Below are 26,995 nucleotides of genomic sequence, written 5' to 3'. Positions count from 1 at the left end.
TGTTCCCGTCATCTCAGCAGCAATTTAGTACTTGGTGAATTTTCTCTCATCAGGAGTAAATGTTATCACAGACTTGTGATTACGTGCTATTTGAAACTGGTAGAGCTAAAGCCATGTGTGATAATAAAATGTAATTGTTTACCTTTGAAGTTGATATCTACGGCCCTTGCTGCACTCTGCAGGAAATTGGGCCAGTTCAGGACTGCTCGGGCAAACGGGCTGTGCCTGACACCCCTCGCCAAAGCGTGAAAATGAGGTGGGTGCACGTGCAGCAGTTGAAACAAGCTAGCGGCACTTTTATAGACTTGTTTTCCCCTACCGTGTGAAGCTGAACACAATAAAACATTCAGTAAGGAAAAAGCTGCCCTTTATTTAATGCAATGACATTGCTAGTGTGGAGTAATGGAATTTTCTGCTGGTGGAAGGATGAGCGACGGAATACCATCTACATACCCATAAGATACCCGAGCATAGATGCAACTGTCACAGTCATGATGGAAGGTATGGGAGTGTGTCAGTGCAGGGGTGCTCAATGCCTTGAGCCCTGCCCTCAGCCAGCAGCACTGCCACCTTTGCAGGGCCCTCCCACAGTCTGTAAGTGGTACCCAAACACTTGAGGCTGTGGTTTCCTATGTGCACAACCACCATGTCCTGGGACACAGAGCAACCATCCTCACCTCTGCATACAGGCCAGGTCACCTCAGCATCCCAGCTTATGAATGCCCTGCAGTAGACAGCTTTTTTGGTACTCTAAGGGCAGTTCTTCCTCCAGCAGGCAGAAGCTGGGGTGCCATTTCACACTGACCTTAGGAAGCAAAGCCATCGGTGCCCAAACCTGGCTCTCCATCAACTGGCCTGGCCACAGGCAGCTGCAGCTTCCCTGATCTAAGAAAGAGGGAAAGGTGTAAATCAGAAATACCAGTTGAAGGGATTTAGTGTTTGTAACATGTGCTATTAACATGCTGTTAGCTTTCACAACCCATTTTCAGAGGATTATAACTATTCCTAACACAAATGGCCAGGGAGATGAGACATCTCAACGTTTTTGCCTGCTTTTCCTTATTCCGCCTTATCCTCCCAAACAATCCACATTGGAATTCATAAATAAAGACATATGCACATTTGGAGCACGTTCAGATCAATTATCCCACATCTTTTTCTGGAGCTAGGAAGAAGGTATATTGCCTAAATGCTAATGCCTATGGATCTTTAATGTGATGCTCAAGAGATAATTACTTCTCATGAACCGGAATGAGTCTGGCCAAAGAGGTTGAACACATCCAAGGTTTAGCTGATTTCAGTGCAGCTAATTCTGGTTGAGGTTTTTTTCTCCCCTGCTGGACACACTGCCAGATGTAATAGAAATAAGCCCCACTGAAACTGGCTGAGGATACGTATCATATTCTGATTGGTAACAGATTTGCAGATTATTGGAGGGGGGAGGAGATTTTACTGAAAAACAAAAGTCAGTTAAAACACCATTATGGCTGAGGCATAATCCCCCCATGAAACAAGAGCCTTTCCTACAAGGGATCCTCAGATGGTAACGTACCTCCTGCCCTGGCACAGGATCCCAGGAGGAAGCAAGAGGAAAGCATTTGCTGTAACCCTGCCCATGGCTGAAAACTCTGGCGCCAATGGGACTTCTGGAAAAAGAAGAAAAGATTAGGTTTGGATTCAACTGAAACCTAGGAGCGTCGGACCTGAGGCAGTATGCTTTGGGGTAACCTACAGGGAAAGGCAAGGTTCAAAGCCACAGTGAAGAAAAGCTGCCTCTATTACTTTACAGAGGGAGAAGCATCTTAGCCTCTTGTGCCAAGGCACAGGAAGGGAATATTCCTGGCCTGCAAAGCGACGCTGAGCCCAGCTGCCACAACCACAGCGAGTTCATTCCTGCAGCCTGCTGTGTAGCTCCTCACCATGAGGCTACCTTCCAGGGAGCTGCCCAAAACAGGGCTAGGAAGTGAGGAAAGGAGATCCCGCGCGGCCCAGCTCTGCCCTGGCTACTCCATCCTGCTGCACATGAGTCATGGATGGAGCCGGAAAGGAAATAAATGCAAACACATGGCAGTCAGAATGGCTTGCACAGAAAAGAAAACATTGGGCTGGAGCTGCTGTAGGAGTGCAGCAGAGTCAGTCCCACGTGGGATGGGCACCTCTCAGCACACAGCTCTGTGCAGCCCTCTGTGATGACACAGGGATGTATGAACATTTCCTCACTTGAAAAAGGTGTTTGCCAAGGTCAGGCTAAATACCCTGTTTCTTCATAGGTGGGTTTTAAATGTTCAATTTACATTGTTCTGTTTGACATGAGAAAGGATGGAAAAGGGAAAAAAGTGCAGTAAAGCAAAGGGAAATGACAGCAACCCTGGATACAACAGGAGTGGAGGGAGTGAGAGGGAAAAATCTAGCTGGAAAGAATACATCTGTCTACTTCTAGTATTAAGTGCAAATATACACTTAAACATAGAGTCTACAAATTCAAATCTGGAAACTGCATATATTTATCCCATGACACTTTTATTTCCCTTCCTCATACAAGGGCTGTTAAAGGGTTTTTAATTGCACTACCATAATCTCACCTTTCCATAGCACCTCCCTGCAAAGGAAGGTGGTAGCTGAGGGAGTAATTGTGGTGTAGCAGATCCCTGCTGCAGGACCTCCATTTCCTTTGCTTTGCAAGAAGGCTTTCAGCTGGGCCTGGTCTTGCTTCTCCTCAAGAAGTACCCCTGAAGCTGCTTTTGCTGAGCTTTCTGCTCTGATAGGAGTGTAAAAACACCCTTAGACCATCCCTATAATTGTTATTTTGGTGGTCTGACAGCATCTTCTCCACAAACTAAATGGAAAAGACAACCATATATTCAATAAGAGCTCTCAACATTTAATGGGACAATGGAAAGGATAAAATTACTCTCCTGGCAGACTTTCCCTACTCCCCCCAGAATGATGTGACTTCTTACAGACCATGCTGGTGCTGCAGCTTCCTAAAAGTCATAATGATTTTTCTCTAAGCACGGTCAACGTAATGATTTTTACCAGACTCCTCAGTCTGGACCTTGCGATGTGCTCTTGGGCCTTATTCCTTTTACTGTCTGGGAAGACCTTTCCATAAACAAAGAAGAGGTTCTTTTTTAACAACACAACGTGTCTCCAAAGTCAAAGAAAATAGTCAAGATTAGAGATACTTACAGAGCAGGGCCACAGCTTTTTAAATACCTGGGTGATAAAATACTTCAACCCATAATATTAGCACTTCAAAATGAAGAGGAATTCAGTAGTTCCCACAAATACTTTTCATATGTATAGCATGGATCTCAGGTTCTTATTTTATGATGAATATACACATTTCAGGTGTAAAGTTGTAACAGTACCACGGTGTGTTTTGTTAGCATGAAGTAAGATGCTCTCCTCAGCTTTTGCATACACATTCAGCCACGATTTTAAGCATTCAATTCTATACGTATGAGTCCTTAAAATTCCCTGCAATATAATTATACTGATGGGAATGCAGGAAGATAATTGCTTTTAAAGAAAAGTTTCTCTTTTGTTTCACATTCATCTTGCTTCCATAAATAGGAGACCTTGAACAGCAGCAATATGCATCCATGTGTCTCTAGCTATTTGTTTACAAAGCCAGACCTTGACAAATGTAATTTGCTCAATAAAATTAAAAAGGATGCACAATAATTCATTTAGACAAAAAGGCTTGAAAAGGAATGTCACCAGGAGCGTGCCTCATCACAGGAAGTGATCAGCTGATTCCTGAAGAACTGGCAGGTGCTCTCCTTTTGGAACGCAGCAGTGAGGTAGTCCTTCAGAGAGGAAAAAAGTGAGCTAGGAATCGGAGCAATTCTTTATTCAGGCAATAATTATACAAATTAGATCCATGAAAGCCAGAGAATGACTGTGCCTTGAACCCTGTCTGTGTGCATAGAACAATGGAGAAATTAATAATTAAATCTATTACATATGCTCATAACTCAGCACAAAAGATACTTCACTAGCTCAAACAATTCCGCATTTTCATTTGAATAAAGCTTTCACACATTTTTTTCTCATTATATATGTATTATATTTTAAATTTAACAGCTTATTTTGTTGCCTTTATGTCTTGAATTAATAAGGCCACACTTTAATGCACTAATGTTGAATTGCATTAGCATGCTTTACAATCATTACTTAGGGAGGGGAAAAAAGATCCCTGCTTTCCCAGTGGTGAAATCAATTTGCCCATAACTTCCTGTCTCTCACAGCATAGCCTGAAACTTTGTGCTGCTTTTCTTACCCAAAGACTTGTTTATATGTTCTGGCTGCAGACGGGGCAGGATCTGAAGGTTACACTTTTCTGTTCAGTTTGCACAAACAGCTCAAGAACAGACTGAAATCTTTTCAGCCAGTTAAACCAATTAGCAGCCAGATACACTGGCCTAATGCTATTTCCCTTGCAAGGGATAATTTAGCCTCGGAAACACAGATGGCTCAGTGAGTTCTGACCCAGAACTATTTCCCTTTGGCCAGGCAGGGGGATGCAGACACCCACAGGGCTGGAGAGGGGCCATGAAGGAGGGCAGGGGCTGCAGAAGCAGCCCACTCCACCCCTTCTCAGCTGGGAAGAAGGACCAGCTGTGGCATCCGAACGGCTGTGGCATCCAAACGATGAGAGTGGAGGGAAATGGAGACGGGGGAGGAAAACCATCGAGAGAGCTCAGATGTGAAGTTTCTCCCAAACCCTGCTTCCTAGACGGAGGCTGACTCCAGGCCCTTGCAGCCTGCAGCCCACGCAGGCCCTCCGAAGGCTGCCAAGTCAAATAACGCTAATTGCATTACAGATTGTGAGCAGAATTCGCTGTTCTTTTCAACTAAGCCCAAGATTTTCCACTTCCATTTTGTTTGGGGAATTCAAGTGGTGTGCATACTCCTACCACCAGCTGGGACACAGAGTGAGAAAACGGGTGGCAGACCAAAAGCAGCCCTGTAAACCTGAGAAAACAGAGAGGGGAACTAAAGGCACACCCTGGAGACTGACAGCAGTGGAAGTGCCTGCCTTGGTGGAGGCTTGCTGTCCCTTGCACAGTGCAACATCACAGGGGTGTCTGGACCCTGGCCCTGTGTGTGCTAAGGCTGCTCCCTGGGTACCACCAGGGCAAACACCCCATCTCAGGAGGCACAACCATGGCTAGCAGTGCTTCCTGTATGATTTTCAACTGTCCTGAGCATCATGGCATAGAACCCAAGCACCATTCCCCAATGACTTTTAGAGACAATTGAAAAAGGATTAAAACTTCAGTAGGAAAACCAGATGCCCTTATTTAACTTAGCAACTTTACACCATCCTATTATTTCCTCAGAAATCTATGATACAGAAATGCATGCGTGCGTCCTTGTCTCTTTTTGCTTAGTTGCATATGTCACATTCAAAATCCCTAATGCTACCCAGTCTTGAAGTTCTTGGCAATTATGAGGATGGCTCCTGTTATCTGGCAGCTCCAAGGAAAAATGAACTCCAGTTTCTGCAGCAAATAGGAATTCTGACAAACCCTCCTCCAGGAAGCCTTTAGTCCTCGTGAAAACCTCTTCAGGATTGCTAACCTCACTTCATCCACCGCAGTGTAACACACATTTCGCACTGCAGTATCCCTTTCACTCGTGTTTCAGCTGAACAGAGATGTTAATACTGTTGTGCTTATTTAAGCAGAAGGGTTATCACTGTTCTTCCATCATACAATATAATATAGCTTCAAGGTGCAATAGGAAGCCAAGAAATATGCCAAAAAGGTTGGGGAAAATAAACAATGTCAATTTTCTCCTTTAAGTATCATGATGACAAATTTAATGTGTGGCTGGTGAGATAAAATGCAGCACTTTAAATACCTAAACTAATCGATGGAGAGAACCGAGCGGGCAATCCATTTTCTGAGAAGGGCAACCTTTTAAGCTTAATTCTTCATTCATATAAATACAATGCAAGGATCGTCATGTAACTTAAAGCAGCCCTTCATGGTATTGTAATAATTAGGCTCGATTTAGCACTAGAATTAGCCACCAAAAAAGACACTTTACTTGGAATAAGGGGTCAAAGGAAAACAGCGGCCGTGTTTATCCCAGCGGGAGATCCCGCCCGTCCCTTGTTGCGAGCGCTCAGAACCGAGCAGCATCTCTGCTGCTCCCCAACCCGCCCGGTGGAGGTACCGGTAACAGGGGGAGGGGGGGGGGGGATGGCGGGGGACTGCGGGGCCCGGCGGGGAGGGGCTTGGAGGGGAGAGGCGGGGCCAGACGACGGCCCCGCGGTGCCGCTCCTTGTGCGCCATCTAGTGGCGGCTCTGGGGCTCCGCAGCGACGTGGCCCCTAACCCAGGGAGGTGATTCCTGAAACAGGAACGTGATTCCTGTCCCCGCAGCGGTTTGTGCCTCTTTCGCTGTACAGGAGCCTCTAAAGCGAATGAAACGATTCAGATGAGGCACTGCCCGCTCTCGGAAGCCAAGGGCAGAGGGCAGCATCACGGGGCGAAGGCAGCGAGTCTGTGGCCGCCGAGCTTGCCGCCTCGGCGCTGCCTCTCCGCAGCTGTCTAGAGCCTGTCAGACTGAACTTAGCAGTTAATGGTTTATCTGTCCCCAGGCTCAGCGCTGAATGCCATCAGATTAAAAGACCAGGCCCTCTGGCAACAGCTAGATCGATATAAAGCACAAATGATCTCTCTGATTAACTGTAACTGTACAATTGCCACCTCCTAAAAATGGACGCACACACACACAGGGTATCTGCAGCCTCCCTCCCTGCACACCACAGAGCATGGCACTGCCCCTGGAACCGGGCAGCCATACATAGGTCTCTGCAGAACGGGGGCTTGGTGAGGAGCAGACCCCCAGCACCACGTGCCCAAGGCTCCCTGGCAGCACAGGACCAGTTATTTGTCGGTCGAATCACTCCATACATTAGCACCAACAAAAAAGCCTTCCTGCGTGCCCTTGAGGAGGCCACTGGATCTTGCCATGCCTCATTTTTTCCCGTTAGAAAATAGAGCTAAGTACTTATTGTAACTGCATAACAGCACCATGAATATCCAGTGCTGTTTCCATTATCCTCATCGCTGACTATTCCTCCTTTTCTAACACATTACCTGATTTCTGCCCCCTGATGGGCTCACCTTCTACTCTATCACCCTTCAAGGACTGCTCAGAGAATAAACAGAATGTCTGTGATTAAACAAAGAAAGAAGGGTTTTGCAATCCTTTCCCTCCCATCACTGCCACCAGCATCACCATCTGCTGAGGTCCAGCACCCAAACAGGGACAAACACAAACTATCCGCACAATCCTGGGACAGACAGAGCCCCTGTGGTATTCATACACGCTGAATTTCACCAGGAGGAAAAGGATTAGCAGCACTGCTGGTCAAAGCAAAGGAGATAGCACCAGTTCAAAGCAGCTTTCCCGTGGCCACACAGGAAATCTGCAGTGAGATGGAGGGTATGACCAGAGGCTTGTGACCATGGCTCAGTCTGGGAGGAAGGGCTTCTGAGATATGAATATAGAGTGCGCTTAATGTCTTTCTCTGCCATAACCTAGCTGCAGTGCAGTTGCAATTGGCATAAGGGTGAATTAAAAGTGAATCTTCTCTCAGCATCTGCATTGGAGTTCTTTGCTTTTGACTCTGTTTCTCACAGAAACAGAGCATCACTGAAATCTAGTGAACTTAACTCTAAAAAGAAAACAAATTCTTCTATCTATTGCTAGAAACCACCACAAAACAGGTCTTTTGCTTTCCATGACAGTCACCTGCAGCACGCAGCCATGGAGGCTGTCTCGGGTGCAATCGGAATTGAATGTGAATCAGAAAACCGATTTCACTGGTTTTCCAAAGATAAATGAACTAGAACAGATGAGCCCTGCCTGAGGAGACCAAGAAATAAGAGCAAGCACAGGAGACATGCAAGAGCTCTGACAAGGAGGCCAAAGGTGGGGGGGGATTGCTCAGAAGTGGGGACAGTGGCAGCGTGCTCCTGGTAAAGCACACAGATGTCACATGCCCTGCACAGGAAGATCCTTGTATACCCATAGAAGTGGAAAAGCTTCTTCTGAAGGGGAAGGAAACAAAGATATATAGAAACACTCGGGTTCGTATAAAGTTTTATGAGGAGAGTTAGAGTGCACTCAGCCTGTAAAACAGCCTAACAGTAGAGGCAGGCCCCCGTGATGCACTGCCTGGGCAAAGGTACCTCGTGGTGGTGTGTAATCAGGATATGCTGCAAGTCTTGTGAGAAAGATACTGCTGTCAACAGGTGATTGAGGAGTCTTTCACAGAAGGAGCAAATGACAGACCTCACCAGGGATGAGCAAAGGGAAAGGCAGAGATGGCCATTTGCCTTGACATGTTTCTTCCACACAAGCCGAACTAATTGCACCTGTCAAAAAGGAAAAGCAACACATGGCTTTTGTTCCCTCCGATAACGATCAGATAGGGCTCTTCCTGTCTTCTCCAGCAGCCCTTCCTCCAGCATAGCATGCAGAGGAGGAAGAAAATACAGCTTTGAAGGTCAGGTAATGGCCTAATTAAAGCAGAATTCCAACTCCAACGCTGCAGACCTGCCCTTTAAAAGCGCAATGCTGGGTCAGGCTGTCAGTTGTGGTTTAGTGCACAGGTGCTGTTAGCACACCCCTAGTAATATGCTTAACGTGGGTCATTTGACATGCAGGCTCCTCAATAATAGCAGCAAGTACGAAGAGATGCATGTTAATCCTAAAGCAAGTTTCTGTCCTGTGAAGGGCACCTACCGCCAGCCCCGCTGTAGATGGGGAGAGCTTTCAGAAGCCAAGAGAGCAAGTCTTCCCTTCAAACTCCAGATCACACAGTGGATGTTCAGGGAGGGGGAGGACAGTACAATGGCCTCTGCAACCATGGCTGGGCACAGTTTAAATGTGTTTCTTGCCCAGAGTCCCAGAAAGGTCCTGTGGGCATTGCTCTCTGAAGCAGATGTGATGCCCTCAAGCTTGCTCAGGCAAATTTATGGGCCAGCAGTGTTTCTTTTGAGTGCAGGGGAAGGTAATATTCCTTTTGACAGCATTACTGCGTGGCAAGGGCACAGGTGCTCTTGAGCATGTTTTTAGTTAAGCATAGGCCTGAATGTATAGCATAAAATGAAAGGGGGTTTTGGCATGATCTCAGTCCAATATCCTCATGCTTTCACGTTGTATGCCTCGTCCATGCTGCCCCATACTGGGGCAGGGGAGGACTCTTTCTTTTTCAAAATAAAGCAAAAGTAACCCATCTTTACCCTGTCAAATGTTAGTAGAGTTTGGGCAAGAGGGATGTTAGTCTGGGAACACAGGTGGGCAGGTTCTATGTAATGCTGTTACCTATGTCACCCCAGTTCTTCTTGCCAGCTGCCCACTTCACCACAAGGCTATCTGAACTGTTCACTAGACAGGACCCAAACACCACTGCTCTCAATGGCTGCAGATGCCTAAAAGGATCAGATCACCTTCTCTGACCTTTTTCTCCCTGTTTTTTTTTAAGTGGTTGGTATAGCGGATAAACAAAGAAGGTAATCATGGCATTTCTGTCTTCCAATAACACAGAACTTCAGAAGCAGGCATAACTGCTGCACTCTAATCCCCTAATGCTGCCAGCACATACAGCTGTTCCTGTTCTGACCCTTTTCCAAATGAGTCAAAGAAGTTAGTTCCAACTCTCAGATGTTGCTGTATTTCCCATTTCAGGGCCTAGCATTCATTTTGGAGTCCCAACGAACAGCATCTTGTACCCTGATATGTCTCTTCAGCCAACAACAGCAAGTTGGAGGGACTCATGATGCCCCAGACACCCACACATGTTCTTTGACCCTTCCTGGTGCCTGAAACACGACAGGCAAGCACAGAAATTAAATTCCATATTAAGACATAAATTATTATTTTATCACATTAAAAATGCTTGAGGTTAGGACACGTTAATTTGGAGCATTAGTCATGCCAAGGTAGGAAGTTATATGCAAAGAAGATTAGCAAGGAAACATAGGAGCAGCCCTTGCAGGGCTCAAGAGGTCTCAGCTGGATTGCTGGCTCCTCCACAACGTTCTTGCATAGCTGTGGGCAATTCACCTATACCAGCATCCTTGCTGTATTTGCAGACAGTGCCCTTCCGGCTTAGGAATGCAAGAATAAACCCAGTCTTGCTGTTACCCTAATGTGAATCAGTATCAATACCCAACAGGTCAAGGACCTGTTCCTCAAACCTGTTCCTGTTTGCTGTACCCAAAGGCTGGCAGCAGCATTCTTGCTGCTGGCAGAAACGGGAATCCAGCTGGGTCATTCCCTGCCCTGAATGGGGCACCCCTGCTGAAGTGCCTGCAGGCCCACAGTGTAGCTGGGCAAGGGGTGAGCAGCCACACAGGCAGCAGGAAGGATCAGGAGGTATACTGTCTTAAGACAGATATATCCCACCTGTGTTTCAGTGCCTTACATCTGATACAGCACATCAGTACCAGACTTCTTAACAAACACATTGCAAAGGGTAAGAGGCCTCTATGCAATACTATCTGGTAACAATCAGATATTATGGCAGCCACATGCCAAAACTGCTTACCAACACAGACTTCCTTTTGATCTGCAGCACTACTGGTTTATTTGCCAATAAAAATATTTATGTGTAATAATAGTAACACAGCTCTTACACCAAGTTATCTACAAAGAACAAGCATCTATACTGCTCCCAGGTAGGAAAAGAAAGCTCTTACCTGATGGTGACACTATTCTCTAGTGGATAGATAATGATGATGACAGATGTCCAGAGACGAGTAGAAAGACGAGAAGTGCAGATGCAGGAATTCGTCTCCTCCTTCTGTGTTAGTCTACTTGCTTCACACGTGCAGGGTAAAACATCTGTGTCTGATGAGTAACTGTGGGGAAATTACTTCTCAGTTACGTTCTATGTCATCTGACAGACTAGAAAATCATCATTCCTAAAACAGGACACCAGTATTCCACAACTAACCTTGCTCCTGCCTTTCAATAGGCACGAGTTCACCCAGCAGCCAGCTTTGCCCATCACCTGCATCTTCTTCACAGAAATTTGAGACATGAACAAATGTTAATAAATCTTACTATTTGATGCCTTAATAGAGAGCTGATATATCGGCAGTTGAAGCCTAGAAACCAATCTGCAGAACCCCAAGAAACACTCCTAATCTGAATGGGGTGTTCAGAGAACAGAATCCTATAAGTTACTGAAGTAATGCAGCTGGGTTTTTGCTGCAGCTTTGGGCAGGTGAAGAATTTGGCTTTGTTTTTCATTCATATTGCTTAAACACTGTTTCCCAAAAATCTCATAAGACTCTGTTGCTGGCCTGTGTTTTATGGCAGCAACAACCCATGAAAAGCAGCTATTTATTTCCGGGGGTTCCCCCTGCCCCCACCTGATTTGGGAAGAACAGCAGTATGGGGGTTTCTATGATTTATATGGAAAGAGGAAACCACCCTGGGTAAAAAGCCTACAGTCAGCAGAAGCAGCACTTTGTCTTCAAAGCCTTAGACACAGGGATCCCAAATGATTAACGTCCCCAACTCACATTTTTCTTGCAGATGCGATTTACAGAAGAGAACACGAAGAGGAAACGACTTTTGAAAGAATATTGTTACAAATGTATTTTGATAACAAGGAACAAGAAAAAACAATTACACACTCAGATGCCAAACTGCTGATGGATATTATTGCCTTGGCACCAGAATTTGATACTCTGCTTTCCTAGAAAGTTATTGATACTTGCTCAACCTGAACAAAACAACACATGAACAAGTCACTAGATAGCCACAAATTAACATAAATAGCTACATTCACGCTCCACATTTGAAAACCTGACAAATACTGTTATCACACCACTTACTTTGCATTGCTTTTAGTTATGGAATATCACAGACACCAAGAGATTTTGGAATATCCCATACGGCTGTGATACACAGGTCCCCATTTCCTGGTCTTCTGCACTATCTTTGTAACTAGACAGTAAGACTTCCAGTTATCAATCATTATTTGAATTTGGATAAACAAAAGGAGGTTGGCATGGGGGAGAGTTTATCAATACAGCCATAGAGAAAAGCACACACTTTGGGATTTTGAACACATCTTCTTCACTCGCTTGAGAAAACACAAGAAATGGGTTGAAATCAGCACACATAAGCAGAGATAAAATAAAGAAGTTTGAGCAACCATCTCAGTATCTGTGATAAACCAGGACATCAGGCTTTCTCCCTCCTCTCAGTCACAAGGCACGTGCCTTGGATTGTCACTGTTCTTAAAGGAGAAATAAGCTTTAATATCAGGATCTTTCCTTGCAGAAAACTGCTTTGTCTTTTAAACTGTTTTCCTATGTACTCAAACAGAGTAAAACCAAAATTGGACTGCTCAACAGATGCCGAGAGACCATTTCAGATACACAAGGAAGATGGGTTCTGAAAGCATGTTCGAGTGTCTGCCTGGGCATGCTTTGCTCCCTCTGACTACTGACAAGGTTTTTGAACTTGGCTTACAAACCTGTCCGCCAATCTTTTTTGCTTTGTAATTCACTCTCCATTTATCTCAGTATGATCAAGTGATGAGAGCTATGACTATATATGTGTGGACACATGTGCACATATATAGGTAAGAGGACATTCCTGGATGGGTGAGCTGGGTAGGAGGGAGTATGGAACTAAAGTTACACATGGGCCTGCTGCAAAGCTGTAATTAATAAAACCTGTTGATTGCAGCCTGATTCTCATCTTATCGTGCACAAAGATGTAAAAAACCCAGGCCCACAAGTTATATAGCCTTGTTAGATGAAGTAACTGTCAGATAAATCAGGTATCCAAACCACTGCATGTACAGCCACTAGCATGCACAAGCTATCTCAGTACAGCATGTGACCACTACCTCTGACGTGCAGGATAGGGACCTCTATTGCCACCAGAGGCTCAAAGGTGATCCTGAGTAAACACCAACTTTGATAAACTCCATATTGAAGCATGATCTCATGTCCTACAACAATACCTGCAAGATAAGACTTGTCCTTTGGAAGGCTTCTGAAGGAATGAAGCCTATTGCACTATCTCACAGAGCCAGCTGAGAGAAGGGAGAGGCTGAACACAGATGTCACGCTCTCACACATTTTTCCATACACTTGGGGAGGGGGAAACCAAAAGCATTGACAAAGAACGTTTGCTGGGATGTGGGGGCACTGATACTTTCCTGTTTTGCTCTGTATTTAAGGGGAAAATTCCTTGTTTGTCTTAAGAAAAACAAAGTTCTGTGGAAAAACAATGTTTATAGCAATTATTCCTAGAAGTAAATCTCAGGTTTCCACCCAGCTCTCCAAAGTAGCCTTTAGTATTAACAGATGGCTGGTTGAAATCTGCCTTAGCCAGTGAACTCATTCTGAATGGACACCAAGCAAAGGCACAGAGTTTTTGCTTCTCATAACTGGAGCATAAGGTGCTTTCTCCCAGCCTTCTATCAGGTAATTACAGACTATTTTATCTTCAAGGAAGAACCTCAAATGCAGAGCAGACAAGTCAATGTAACCTGCTTTTCCAGATCTATAGCTCAGCTATAAATAGTACTGGAGCAAAGCACTGGAAGCATGGACTTGGGCTGGGGTTAGAAGCAGGAGACGTTTCATTTGTTGGTGTACAGGCCCTGCTTATAGTAGCAGTGGCCTTGATGGTTGCAATTTTGAGTTTCTTAGTTCAGTCAAGGGAAGGCACTGAAGATCCAAATCAGTCATAGCTGTTGATTGAAGGAATTACTGCAGTTTTATACAGTGAGATATTCCTTCCTACACTTTCCTCTGTGTTCTTTACACAGATATGTACATATAATTTCTTACTGTATCTGCTGTTATGTATTTGCCTGCATATTCAGTCATCACAGATTGCAGTGAGGCAGTCCTGACAGAGCCAGCCTGTAACTGCACAAGTCTCTAGCAGTTAAGCGTTCCTCTTCCCCTTGCCAAATTTCCAAGTCACGCAATGTTTTAGAAGTTATTAAATTCTAAATAAAGGAGATTAAGGATGCCAAATGCTATTCTGTGCTAAAAATGGCAATCAATATTTGTCAAGACAATAATGTCTTTAGGGCCAGAATACCACTATTCTCTAGACTAAGTTTTTTTCTTTCTTTGGTAAAGAGACAGTTCATCATATTTTCCAGTAACCGCTGCATCAAACCCAGAGCTCTGAGTTAGAGCATTTAAATTATCGTACCAAATTAGGCATGTTTCTCAAAATAGAACAGTGCTTTTCCTTATTAATATTGCATTTCTGTTTGAAAAACAATGATTTCTTAGTTGGAAAGCTCAGAGGAGTTCATCTCAATAGGAGGGTGAAAAACAGATGCATGTGTACAGCAAGGTAGGGAACCATTTGTTAAAGCATCACAGGAATGCAATACCTGCGTAAATCGAACTATAAGCACAATTCCCATGAATCACCATTTTAATCTATTTTGTTCCGAGATTTATTTCTTTTCCCAGGAAGATGATGGGTTGTTGTTCTTTGTGCAATTATTTTGACAGTCATGTTTATTATGAGAAGTTAATGTCTGTGCGCAGCAAATCTGAGAGTGGATTCGGGACCAGCCTTGTAAACGTGCAGAAATCGGGCAGAGAATGTTTATCACAGTGTTTTCCATTTTTATGAGGATGCAGTTGGTTATTATGACAAGGTGAAAGGTCTCAAAGCCTTCATTTTTAGGCCACAGGTGTTCTTTGTAGAGGGTTTTTTTTAATAAAGAGTATTATTAGTCCTTTAAATTAGCTCTTATTGAAAGTTACCACATCTGCGTTATATGGTAATGAAGCCAGGGGGAGGTCATAGCAGGGGACTTGTGCTTGAAGAAAACATCTGGACATTGCTTTGACATTCACTAGCAACTTCTTGTATTTTATTAAGAAGTAAGGAAATTATACTGAAATCAAATGCAAGATTCAAACAAGAAATAAAATGAAAATACGGGACCTGAAAAAAAAGTCTAGCTTTGAACAAAAAAAACCCTTTCCCTTCTTTCACTCCCCTCCCATGAACTCTGGTTGATGAGATTAATACCCAGTGCAAATGGCAGCACCAGTTAAAAAGCTGTTCAACCAGTATTTAACACAGATGTGTAACACTACCATCATTCTGCCTTTCCCAGGAGAAGCTACTGTCATTTAAAATTCTTTCTGTATTAGAACTTCTTCTGGCTTTTCCCCTCCTCCCTTCCCCTCACCCCCACCCCCCATTTTGTTTGCTATATCATTTTGTAAAGAGGTACAGAAACCTTAGGAAGTCCTGTACCTTTATATAGGCAATTTTTATCTCCAATCCCTCCTGGCTGATTAAAGCAGAGAAGCTTTGTTTCCTGTGCACAATTACACCTACCCCTTCCACTGATGGAAGGAAGGAAAAGTCTACTTTCAACAAAAGGGGGATTTGAAAGCCATCAAAATCCTCAGCTGGAAGCTCCTAAGTAGCTGCATGATGGTTCTTAATCAAGGCTGACAAATGAGTATTTAGGAACTATTGCATTAAGAAGCTTGGCTGGGTCAGATGACTGTCCAGCTCCATCGTACATGCAGCTAGGAATGTTTACAGGGCAATGGTTGCTGTATGCACTCCAACAGTGCAGTGTATCCCATGCTCACTGTATTTTCTTAGTTTAAGAGCTTGCTTACAAATGCAAGTGAAGTTTACTTTCTATTCAGGTTCTTACATCACATTCATCACTGTAACTGAGCATCTTCCAGTACCACCGTAAGTGGTCAGGTCATTCACTCCCTCAGGCAGGGAAGCACATATGCACCAATGCACTGGTTTAATGCCACTTTTCTATTCTTACACATCTTGAGTTTAACATAAAGAACTTCAGCACAGTGATCCTCTGAAAATCTATTACATTTCTAGACAGAAAGCCCAAAGCACATTCTACAAGCCTATAAATATATTTGGTTATAGCTATGTGAAATCATTACAGACAAGCTACCTTCCAGCTCACCCCAAAATCACAATAGCTGCAGACAAAGTTCACAGTACTGCCTAACAACATCTTCCAGGGGGAAAAAAGGAAAGCAGTTAATGTGAATGTGACATGCAAATATGAAGACAGGACACCAGACTTCTTTCCCCTTCCCATTGGGTGTTTTATTTTATAGCATTTGCATTAGGTAATCAACTGAAACACTTCAACAACAGAAAGCCAGCAGCATAGTGAGGAAAAAAATGGAGGTTATTTCTCAAACAGCTGTGACAAAATGGTTTCAAGTTGGAACAGTATTGCACAAACAAATCAGTTTATGGAGGGTGAGTGGGAGCGAGCATCTTCAACATGGATTGTGAGGAAAAAAGGCACTATTCAGCTGTGTGTGTGTGTGTGAGTGTGTGTTCAAAAAGAAACAAGTCATGATGCACAATCCATGTTTCTCAAAGTTACATTCAGTACTGCTTTAGAAATGCTCACAAACCTGTCTCTCTTTACTGAAGCTACAGAAAGCTGCTGATGTAAATATCTGACAGTACAAGTGTATGAACATTTATGCTCCAGAAAAGTCTCAGGAAGAGGACTCCTTCTATAAATACAGCTGCAAAGGTTACATAGTTGTATAGGCTTACAGTAAAGGAAGCATCCATCCAACTAAGCAGCCTTACAGTTTCCTTAAGTTTAATCTCTAGTAGTCATAAAATATGCTCTAATTCTGAAGAGCTAGATTGGCAGTGCACTTGAACCAGGCTTTTCTACTGACTGCTTAAGCAGCACAGTTCATATAGCATCATCCACACCCCTTTTTGTCATATATGTGTTCAACAACACCAGGGAAGCTCAATAAAAGATGTAAACAGAATTATAAAAGAACTAAATTTTCCCCAGTATAAAACTGAACAGTTCTGAGACCATAAATAAGCAAATGTTTATTCCTGGAAAGTAAAAAATAGCTACGTATCTTCAGGAAAACTAAGTACCCAGAAAAGGCATTTCAAGTGACCAGGGTGGGCTGCTTCTTCCTCTCCCATATTGTATAGCTATAAATTTTCATGCCTGTTTGAATACGAGGCCATGATTAGCATACCATTAATAGAGAGACTGCTTGAAAATCAACTCAGAGCAAGCAGGAATGTGCACATAGGATGTTCTGCAACCTAGCCTTGTGTCTGCCTATATATGCACTAATAAGAGTGAAGTTCTTGCTGCATGGCTGCAGAATTATTATGGGAAGGAGCTAAAACCACTGTTGCTCTCCTGTTAGCACTGCCCAGTGCTCCGGGCATGCTGTGGGTATGGCTATGCAGTTGCCAGTGCAGCTGGACCTTATGCCATTATGCTGTCATCAAGAGTTCCAACAGGGCTAAAGTTTAGCACAAAATCTGGGTGTTAATCTTGTGCAAAAGTACAGAACAGTGTAACAAAACCTACTCTAAACTATAGTGAGATGAGCATTTCAGCACCTTTCAAACAAACTTAGCCCTGCAGAAAGCCAATCTCCTGTGCAGAGACTACAGTGACTTCAGTTAAAGGATCCATATTTAGGAGGCTGCATAGTAAGTTTACTGATCATACAACCTTCAACAACAAAAATCCATGTATTGCTGCTTTTCGCTCCAAGTCATTAAGGGAAAATTCACAAGATAAATTCTGTTTATATACTGTAAAACACTTTTAATTCCAACAACTTGGATTGTTTCCATTTCCAAATAGAAGAGGAATAAAAGAGGTTATTAAAAACGTGTAAAGCTCCATCTCCTAAACTGTCATTTAGGAGATCTAAGTTTGATAGTTTTCAATTGAAATTATTCTAAAAAGTTCACAGTTGACTTAACAGTTGCTCTAGATATAAAAGTAGACAGTCTTGATTCCTTCTGTGTTCCACAGACAGTAACACTGTCAGAGCACATCTGGAATGAAACCTCCCAGTTGTAGCTAGAATTTTTGCTTGTCTCAACCCTGCCAGTTCACAGCAAAGGACAGGAAGTGATATCTGATTAAATAAAATGTGCTTTCTGACATGACCCACGAAAAATATATTGCTCATTTAAATGTAACAAAAGTTGCATTGTTCTTTTGTTTTCTATTATTGTTCTTACTGAAGACTCAGAATTAATGAAATCTAAATCCTGGAAGGAAACAGAAATTAAAGACAATTTTTTAAATGTCTTACAGAATAGAAGGGGTTTACTGAAATCAGTAGAAGGTTTGCCTATCGGTTTTCTTGTCAATGGAGAAGCATTTGTCTACATACCTATTTCATTACTTAGATGAATATTTTATGTTTTCACTTACTAAATTCTTCTGCTCTCTTAGAGGTGCTCTTCTGAATATTCTGAAGGAGACTCAAGAAGGTAAACTGATCTGAATTACTCTGAAGGAGAAAAGAGATAGTAAAAAGAAAATCTATCATAAAACTAACAGTGAATGAATAATCTTTCCTGGGATTATAAACATTGATTTCCAAAAAGTTACTGCTCTCCTATGGAAATTTTTAGATCTCCATTAGCTACTTCTCGTGTATGACTCCTCAGTTCCTTTCTTTAGCTAGGAAAAATGCCTTCATTTGTGAACTAACACATCCTATTCCCAAGCACGCTGGCATTATTAATGACATCAACAGACAAGAACTGGAACAGGAAATCTTATGCATGGTTCATGCTATATAAATGGTAAGCTATCAGAAGGAACTTCCCTGATTATTTGGGAAGAACAAAGAGGATCTATTTTTAAAAATCAAAGGGAAAGATCCAAAAAAACAAAGAAAATGCAAGATGTACCTGATAGTCTCTCCCTATCCTGTCTGTCATCGGGCTGTTGCTTTTGGCTGCAGACATTCGGTTCACAGGACATTTTCCATCTCCTTTGTTTTCATTACAAGAACAAGCTGGTTAAAGAAACTCTACTTAGTAATTTTAAACTAAGCCTTCAGCATCGTCCCTTGGGAATTTAAATCTTTACCACCGTTCCTTACTTTGTCTCCTCGGTGCCTTCCCCCATCAAACTCTGTGGAAAGCACTTCAAGAAAAGGCAGGTGTAAGATGTGTAAAAACTCAGATCTTTAAGAAAATTCAATAGGAAACAAATTCTTACAGTTCTCCGCTGCCATTTGCTCTAACGCAGTGGCCCCAAACATCTGTTCACCAATTGCAATTTACTTCATCTACCAGGTGTTTCACACTGTTAATAATGGCAACTCACAGATTTACAATAGTCACATAAGGCAGTTACATAAATACAGTTATGTCAATCAAGTTCACTGCATCTTTCCCAACCAGACTACACATGACATTTTTCTTCTTGTCTACTTACCATAATAAAAGGATGAAGACTACATTTCTGCAAAGAGAATCCCTGGACAACATTCTGGTATTGAAGTCAGAGAGGTCACTGAGGTGCATTTTAGCAATGTCCAACAGTTGTAACTCAACCACAAAGTAGATGCGATGTTTTTCACTTCACACATAACAGAACGGGTGCAAAAACCCCACTTTAAACTAGTTACTTTAAACCTTTTGGTCCAAATACATAAAATAAGCAGTATTTACAGCATTTTACTCCTTTTGTATATGTAATGCTTTAAAACACATTATAAAGCACCTTAGTAAAAATATTCTACAGATAAAAGTATCGAAGTAGTAGGAAAACCCTAACCATACCACAGCTCACTAATGGAGTCATAATATGGATTCACCAATACCTCAGTTTACAATTATTACAAAGAATCCATGGAGAAACTTAATACTGAGTTTATGATTTTTATACCACTGTGTAAGGATCAACTAGAACTGCAGACAATACTAGCTTTCTTCACAGTTTTCCCAACCTCTGCCAGTGGTGGTGGGGATAAAGAAACCAAAACCAGAACTGTTCTGATTTTTCAGCTTTTTACAATATTAATGTGGAAATTATGTTTGAACACTCATGATCAATTGTCATTTGTAAAGAAAACCACATAGATAAATATGGGCAATTGCAGCAGCATTTCTCAGCAGAACATGATTCACCATCCCAATTAATATGACGTGACATGATTCACAAAAACAAAGCACAGATGTCAACCAGTTATTAACACTATTGTATGCAACCAAATTTCCATGTTGAAAGCTGGGAAAAATTATTTCCTCTTCACAGAAGTATAAATGAACAGAAATTGCTCTGAAACTTAAAAAGAGCATCACCAGAAGCATTCTTTTGTTTGGATATATTTTCAACTAGAACTGCTGTGTATTAATTGCTCCGAATTAAAAGTGTAGATTTCTTCAGGTAAAGCATATTAACTCCCACTGAAAGTATTAGATAAAAGAAATGAAGCATTTGCTTCTGGATTACCAACATAGTTAGCCAGTATCCAATGCCCTGGAGATGATCCACAGCCCACTTTTCTCAGATTTATAAGGAAACATCTTGAAGGTCAACAAGCAATCTAGTTTCCATGGCTGAGGACTAAGATGACAATGTGACCGAAGATTCAGGTCCATCAATCTCATCGTACAGTGTTATTCTTAGTTTGATTTCGGGTATATCTTTTCATAGAAAAAGTTCTGAGCAAGAATATACAATTCTCCATCTTTTTCCCGAACTGCATGTGCTCTGACAAACTGAAACTGCTCCAGTGCAAACTCATAGAACTCATTCTCCATTTTCCAGATTTCAGACTGTTGTAGCTTGGCAATAGTTTCTTTTGTGGGAAGTTTTTTCTCAGTTGTTTTTCTAAGATGAGACTTCTTTCCTAAATGCAAAAACAAAAGCAGGAACTTCACTTTAAAATTAATGGATTAAAAGATGTTTACAGTCCTTTTACTCACAGAGTTTTATCCTCTCAGCATGCTGATAAACTGCATTAGAAGCAACAGAATTTTATCCAGAATTTATTAACGTAACATGTAGGGTTGGAAAATTGCAGTCTCTTGCACTAAATCTTAATGAATTTTGCATCAGTTCTTTCAATTCTTCCGCCTTACTTTAATAAACCCAGGGAATGAACACTTCATTTAAGGAACAAGATTACTCCACATAATGTACTTGGAGCAAGATTGGTCTTTCAAAATTAATTATTTAGATGTTAATCTGACATCAACTGTTAAGAATTTTAAAGGCTGCAGAGCAAGAGCCTTCTTACATGACACAAAGATGACCAAAATTATGGCAGCATTTTCCCTAAGAACTGCTATCTGCTGCCTTGTAATAAACTTGTTAATACTACACATCTAGACCCTACCCATCAGATCCTTTTCTCCTTCTATTTGCAGGTAGAAGCCATGCCTAAGATGGACCTTTTCCTCATCCTAAGTTTCATGGGCAGCTCCAAGAAACCAAGCTACTAGCTATATGACAAATGGCTTACTATGACCCCAGGAAGGCAACATGTACTTCGGCCTTTGTGCACAGCTGTCATGGGTTCAGCCGTGGCAGTCATTTTTCTCCTTCTTGTAGCTGGTGCAGTGCTGTGTTTTGACTTCTGGGCTGGGAACAGTTGCTGATATCGAGCATGTTTTGAGAGTGTTTTTGTTCAGGGCCTTTTCTGAGCACGTGCTCCAGCCAGGTGGAGGAGGGGGGGCCGGAAGGAAGGAGAGACAGGACACCTGACCCAGGCTAGCCAAAGAGGTATTCCATACCATAACATGTGATGCCCAGGATGCAACTGGGAGAGAGAGAGCTGGAAGGATGGAGCTCTGGAGGAAAATGGAGGAAGGAGCACGCGGTGCTCGGCCGGGCAGGGTGGGATGAGTTATGGGTCGGTGGCTGGTGGGGTGTTGTATTCTTTTCACTTATTGTTTGCTGTATCATTATTATTGTGTTATGCCTTAGCTATTAAACCGTTCTTATCTCAATCCGTGGGGGCTACATTCTTTGGATTTTCCTTCATAACTCTCCGGGAGTTGGGGGACTTGGTTTAAACCACGACAACAGCCAACAAGGTTGAGTCAAGCACAGGCTCGTGTAAGGCAAGAAGATACTTGGGCTGCCCTCAAACATTTGTATTGAGAGTCTTTAAAACATGTAGGAACATCAGCCAACTGAGAGGCAAACCTGGCAGAGATTCAAAACTATTCGTCTAAGTCTAAAGAATTCACATTAAAAAACAGGGATAATAGGATGAAAAAATCCATGGAATCCTTAAAAATTAACCATTTAAATAATGTAAATACCTGTCCGATACAGTTCTGTGGCACCCCTGAAGAACCGTGGCAAAGCTGCCTCCAATAACATGATAAAGTCTTCAAGCTCTTCAGTAACTCCTACTAGGAAGTATTCATTAATCAGATTGTATTTGGCTTGTTCCAAAGCCCATCTGCTTCCCACATTCCTAAAATGACAGAGAACAATTACAGCAAGTTCTGATGTCAGCCAACAATCCTTGGTCCCTAGATGGAGATTATTTTGTAACAGGACATTTGCATAGGAAAGGAAAGGCTCACTTCAAGTTCTAACCATTCCTAACTTCATTTCCCTATGCAGCTTCTCTCATCTGAGTTCTTACCTAGAAATTTGACTCCTGTAGTTATTTTGATTAATAACTCATTTACCAAACAAACCACTTGTGTATAGGGTTCCTGTCTCTATTAACGCAATATTTGGAGGATCTACATATTCAGTCTCCACTTTCCCATTAGCTACCAGAAATGGTTCTGGTAAGAACGTATCTTTCCCTTTTGCTTCCTAGAAGCATAACTCTGAACTAGAAAGTCACTGCACTTAATGGGGGGACTTCTGTACTGAACAACAGACAGAGATTAAACTGACATGGTTTTCCTCCTTTTATAGCTCTAGACAGGGTGAAAAGATAGGTTCAGAGTTCTTTCCTTTTCTGCTTCTTCACCTGGCCCAGGCATAGATAGGTCTGATTGACAGGCACTGAAAGAGGAGCTCTAAATGACCACGTGCTTTGCTCATGTTTGGATGAAGAGTAGCACTGACAAATAATTGCGCTTGATTTCTCTCAGAATCCTTCAAATTGTTTTGTTTTTCTTCCCCCTGTAGTTTACCTTTAGTTCAATGTTTTAAAGTCTGTGCCATTGTTATAAAACATGCTACATTGACAGACGAACACTATTTGCCTTTTTTTTGGTTTCTTCTATGTAACGTTGACTACTAGATGTCTGGTAAAGGTTTAAGAAGATAAATTTATCCTGATCCCGATTATTTTGCTATTCCCAGAAAATCTAGGAGCTTGAACAAAATATCTCCATTCAGAAAGATGGATATTGTAGCCTGACAGAAAAGAAGAATGTCAAGACTCCAAATCTACAAAAAATTATTGTCAAAATGGAAAACATCTGTTTTCCCTCCTCGCACTGCTGATACAATACACTAACATACTGCTTGTTTCAAGAGCTGCAAGACTGTTACATTAAAATGCATCTTCAAAAGAAAATACATGACGAAAGTACCTGCTGTTTCACTCTGTCCAGTCCCGCACACTTTCTCCAACTGTGTTACATATGCAGGTTTGTTAAGTTTAGCTTTTAGCACTGATATACTTGACTAACAATTTAAGCTACATTTTGTCCCTACCAGCATTCGGAGCTGTGGCCACAGAAGAAGGGAATTTGAAGCCAAAGTTTCTCTGGAGCACAGTCTGAACCTCCAGCTGCCACACATTCATCAAAGGTCTGGAACAGAGACAAAATTGAGCTGAGCTTTAAAATCTTTTATGTTTATCCCACATCTCAACCTGGCTAGAGGCTAAATGTAGTGGGGACAGAAAAATACAAGAGATGATGTGAACGAAGGAAAACCAGTACATTTCCAACTTTTGCTTTCAGGGTGTTATTAGGACTTACTCATCTCAATTAAAATAGTATTTGGACACTCTAGAGGTAGAGCTAATGAACAATTTGATCTTACCTGGTTCATTTGATACACCTTTAGAATAACCACAATAAAGGCTGAATGTCAAAACAAGCAAAACTACTCAGTAAGTGTTAACATCATTTTTTTTTCCCCTTACAAAATAAGTCACTAAAGATATAGCATCAACTGCCACTAGGATTTATGTGATACTGGAGACAGCTGGATCTTTATATGATAGAACACTGTGCATTTTGTGCTGTATATTAAACAATGCTCTATTCCATTTTAAATATGACAAATAACTGCCATTTCAGGAAGCAATTTATTTTTGGCAAATACAGCACTGCTCTATGTGGATAGACAGCTGTAGCAACAAGGAGATTCAACTGCAGCAATACAGTTACAGTAAGAACTCCATTAGCACTGGAAAGAATTGGTAAATACTTTGCCCAGTCACCATAAAGTATTCACGATATTCCCATTTATAAGCAAGGTGTAAGCCATGTATCTAGGAAAGCTTTTTAAGAAATTATTTAGTAACAAGTAAGTGACCACTTAGACAACTTTTTAGACTGTTTCTTCTGTCCAGTTTCTGTTCAAAACCACTATTAACAAATATATTTGCCTAATTATTCAGTGTTAGAACAAGGACAGCAACCTTTGCTTCTAAGGTGAAGATCCTGAGATAATCTGAAAAATATACTGATACCAGGCCAAAGCAGGGATTAACGTGTGGTGCCTAGGTCCACATTGCACTTGGAGTTTAGAATAGCTCATACATGTCACATATCACAGGTGAAAACTCAGCTTCACTAGGAAAACGAGACATTGGTATGCTTTCTTTAGCATAGCTCTCTAAGAGAAATTATACACTGATCTATCATGGGTACTTTATAACATCAACATTACTTAAGAACTAAATTTTTTAAATGCACCTCCTAACTTATGAGTGTATATACTAAGTATGAACTAGCATCTGTCAAAAGAAAGACTCCTTTGCTTATACCTGCAAGTTATTTTATAGTTAATACACAAAAGCAAGTAAGTGATTTCCTAAGTAAGATTAAACAGCACACACCTCCTTCCCCACTTCCTCTTATATACTTACCTCAGCTACTCCACCCAGAGATTTTATTGTAAGAAATATTTGTCTTTACAGACCCTGTTCTTGAAGCCAAACTTTCTGTAACTTTGAAAGCACAGGGTACAGGAATAAAATTAATGAAGAACTCTTCCATATAAATGTGGTATGGACTGGCAGGGGTTGAGGCTGTAAAGTCCATTAAGATTCCCTCCCATTTAATGAAGGAACAACTGACTTCCATTAGGAAGAAAGTTATGATCTTCTGTACTTTTAGTATGAAGAGCTCTTAGTGAATCTCCTTTAACACAGATTAGGATAGATATCAGTGTTACAGAGATTGTGATTGGGCCAATCCAGTTTTGAGCTTAAAGAATTTTATAGCTAATGTATGTAAAACTGACACCATCTATATATGTACAGTTTTCTTGGAAACACTGTGGAAAACCAGGATCCCTAAAACTTGGCACAGCAAATCAATTTCACTTCATACAAACTAGAGCTGCTTACAGGACAAGTAAAATCTGTATGGCAACAACTAAGTTTCAGACCTAAATAAAGTGGAATGATAGTGACAAAATGAAAAGAAAAAGCATCTTTAATAGAAAACCATAAAATTATTACTGCAGTGAATTGCAAACATTATAAATAGGAATGCATTTCAACTTGTTCCAGCAATTCAGAGCTTACAGTGCAGTCTACCAAGCAGTAGCATTAGGGATTTTGCCTTAATGTTTCCCAGTGACCACCTAACATGGCTGTTTGGACTCTAATTCAAAACTAAAACAATGCTATTAGTACTTAGCAAAAAGCATGAAGTTTAGGTCCTATAAACAGCTTGGACTTGGTAGCACGGTCAGCTTTCCAACTCCTTGATCTCCAGCAGCAAGGAATTCCACTGACCAAATGATGCTCTTCATGAACAGGAAGAGAGTAGGCTACAAAAGATGAGATTCTTTTTAGAAATGCCTTTATGACACCATATTACCAAATAATTTCTGTAGCCAGTGCTAAAAAGATAGATTTATTTTAAGCTTCATTTCAATTTGGTTTGCTTGAAGCTTTCCTCTCTCTACCTGTGCTGTAGAATGTCAGGACAAACTGAACAGCAGTAGCTGAAGATGGCGCCAAACCCTAAATAACAGAGGAGCAGCTAGTCATCAACTGCAAAGACAAGAGGAATGCTCTGTTCCAGTCTAAGTACACTGTTTGGATGGGGGGAGTGCACACAAAATTAGTAGTCACATTTCTTAGTTATGCTATGTATATATATTAAGCTGTATTCAGTATGATTTTTGATGAGTTATTTTCCAATGTCTCTCGGTATTCACACATTCTACGCTAAATCACTAACATTACAAAACAAAAATAATCAGTTTACTCAAATATCACCACTGACATTTTAAAGTGTTTGGCTCTGTAACGTACAAAAGCCCTTTCCATTTACTAAAAACTTCCACACTGTTCTAACTATAGTTTTAGAAACTGTATTCATATGCTGAATACCTTGCTTTTCTTCTTGATCTACAAGCAGTACAAAGCAACGTGTTCCAACAAATGTCTTGTAAACCATGACAGTGGATGTGTAAGTTCTTTCCGCAATAAATGTATTATGAAGTCTGAATCATATTGTCATTCTGACACTGTGTTAGTAAACAAGGTTTGAATATACGAACCTGAACTACTCCTGTAGCCACCTAAGTCAGCTGGAGGAAGTTTAGAAACCTATGATTAAAACTTCATAGTTTGCAAGAAGACTCTTTACACAATTCCATTGCAACATTTACTGTTTGTTTTATGGCTGTTAATTATTAAAAAATAGTAGTGAAAGATGTCTTTCAATCTTCAACAAGAAGAGATGCAGAATTCTCATACAAGAAGATAAGCTTAACTCCATACTTACAACTCCAGCTACCTGAAAATATTTACAATTGTATTTAATAACAAACTGTAATATAAAGTGAATTTATAAGGTTACACAAAATGTTACACTTAGCATACTTCATATTCCACTCTGGTCTAGTACAGACAGGAAGGGGAAAATACAACTTGCAAAGCCACCATCTCCAAGGCTGATACCAGAAATACTCAGCTTCTATCAGGACATTTTCAAATGTTTTTACGCTCATTTTGGTAAGA

At 41.5% G+C, this 26,995-nt stretch overlaps 1 protein-coding gene across 2 annotated transcripts in view; it reads right to left on the bottom strand.

The window, feature by feature from the left end:
• Positions 1–16,117: 16,117 nt before the first annotated feature.
• Positions 16,118–26,995, bottom strand: part of HS2ST1 (heparan sulfate 2-O-sulfotransferase 1) — an 84,807-nt gene continuing 73,929 nt past the window's right edge. Inside the window, exons 5-8 of one of the 2 annotated variants that reach the window (XR_004080219.2) lie at positions 23,497–23,594; positions 22,131–22,288; positions 18,759–20,710; positions 16,118–18,352 (exon numbers count right to left, since the gene is read on the bottom strand). Coding sequence is in view for 1 of the 2 variants with exons in the window: in XM_005146531.4 (XP_005146588.1) it covers positions 20,484–20,710; positions 22,131–22,288; positions 23,497–23,594 (483 nt within the window). In the remaining variant the exon portion in view is untranslated. Of the gene's footprint in view, positions 20,711–22,130; positions 22,289–23,496; positions 23,595–26,995 lie in introns of both variants that reach the window. The other variant, XM_005146531.4, reaches the window with a different exon arrangement.

This window comes from Melopsittacus undulatus, chromosome 6 (assembly GCF_012275295.1).
Source record: "Melopsittacus undulatus isolate bMelUnd1 chromosome 6, bMelUnd1.mat.Z, whole genome shotgun sequence".
Taxonomy (NCBI): Eukaryota; Metazoa; Chordata; class Aves; order Psittaciformes; family Psittaculidae; genus Melopsittacus; species Melopsittacus undulatus.
This window is presented reverse-complemented; position numbering and strand designations above follow the sequence as displayed.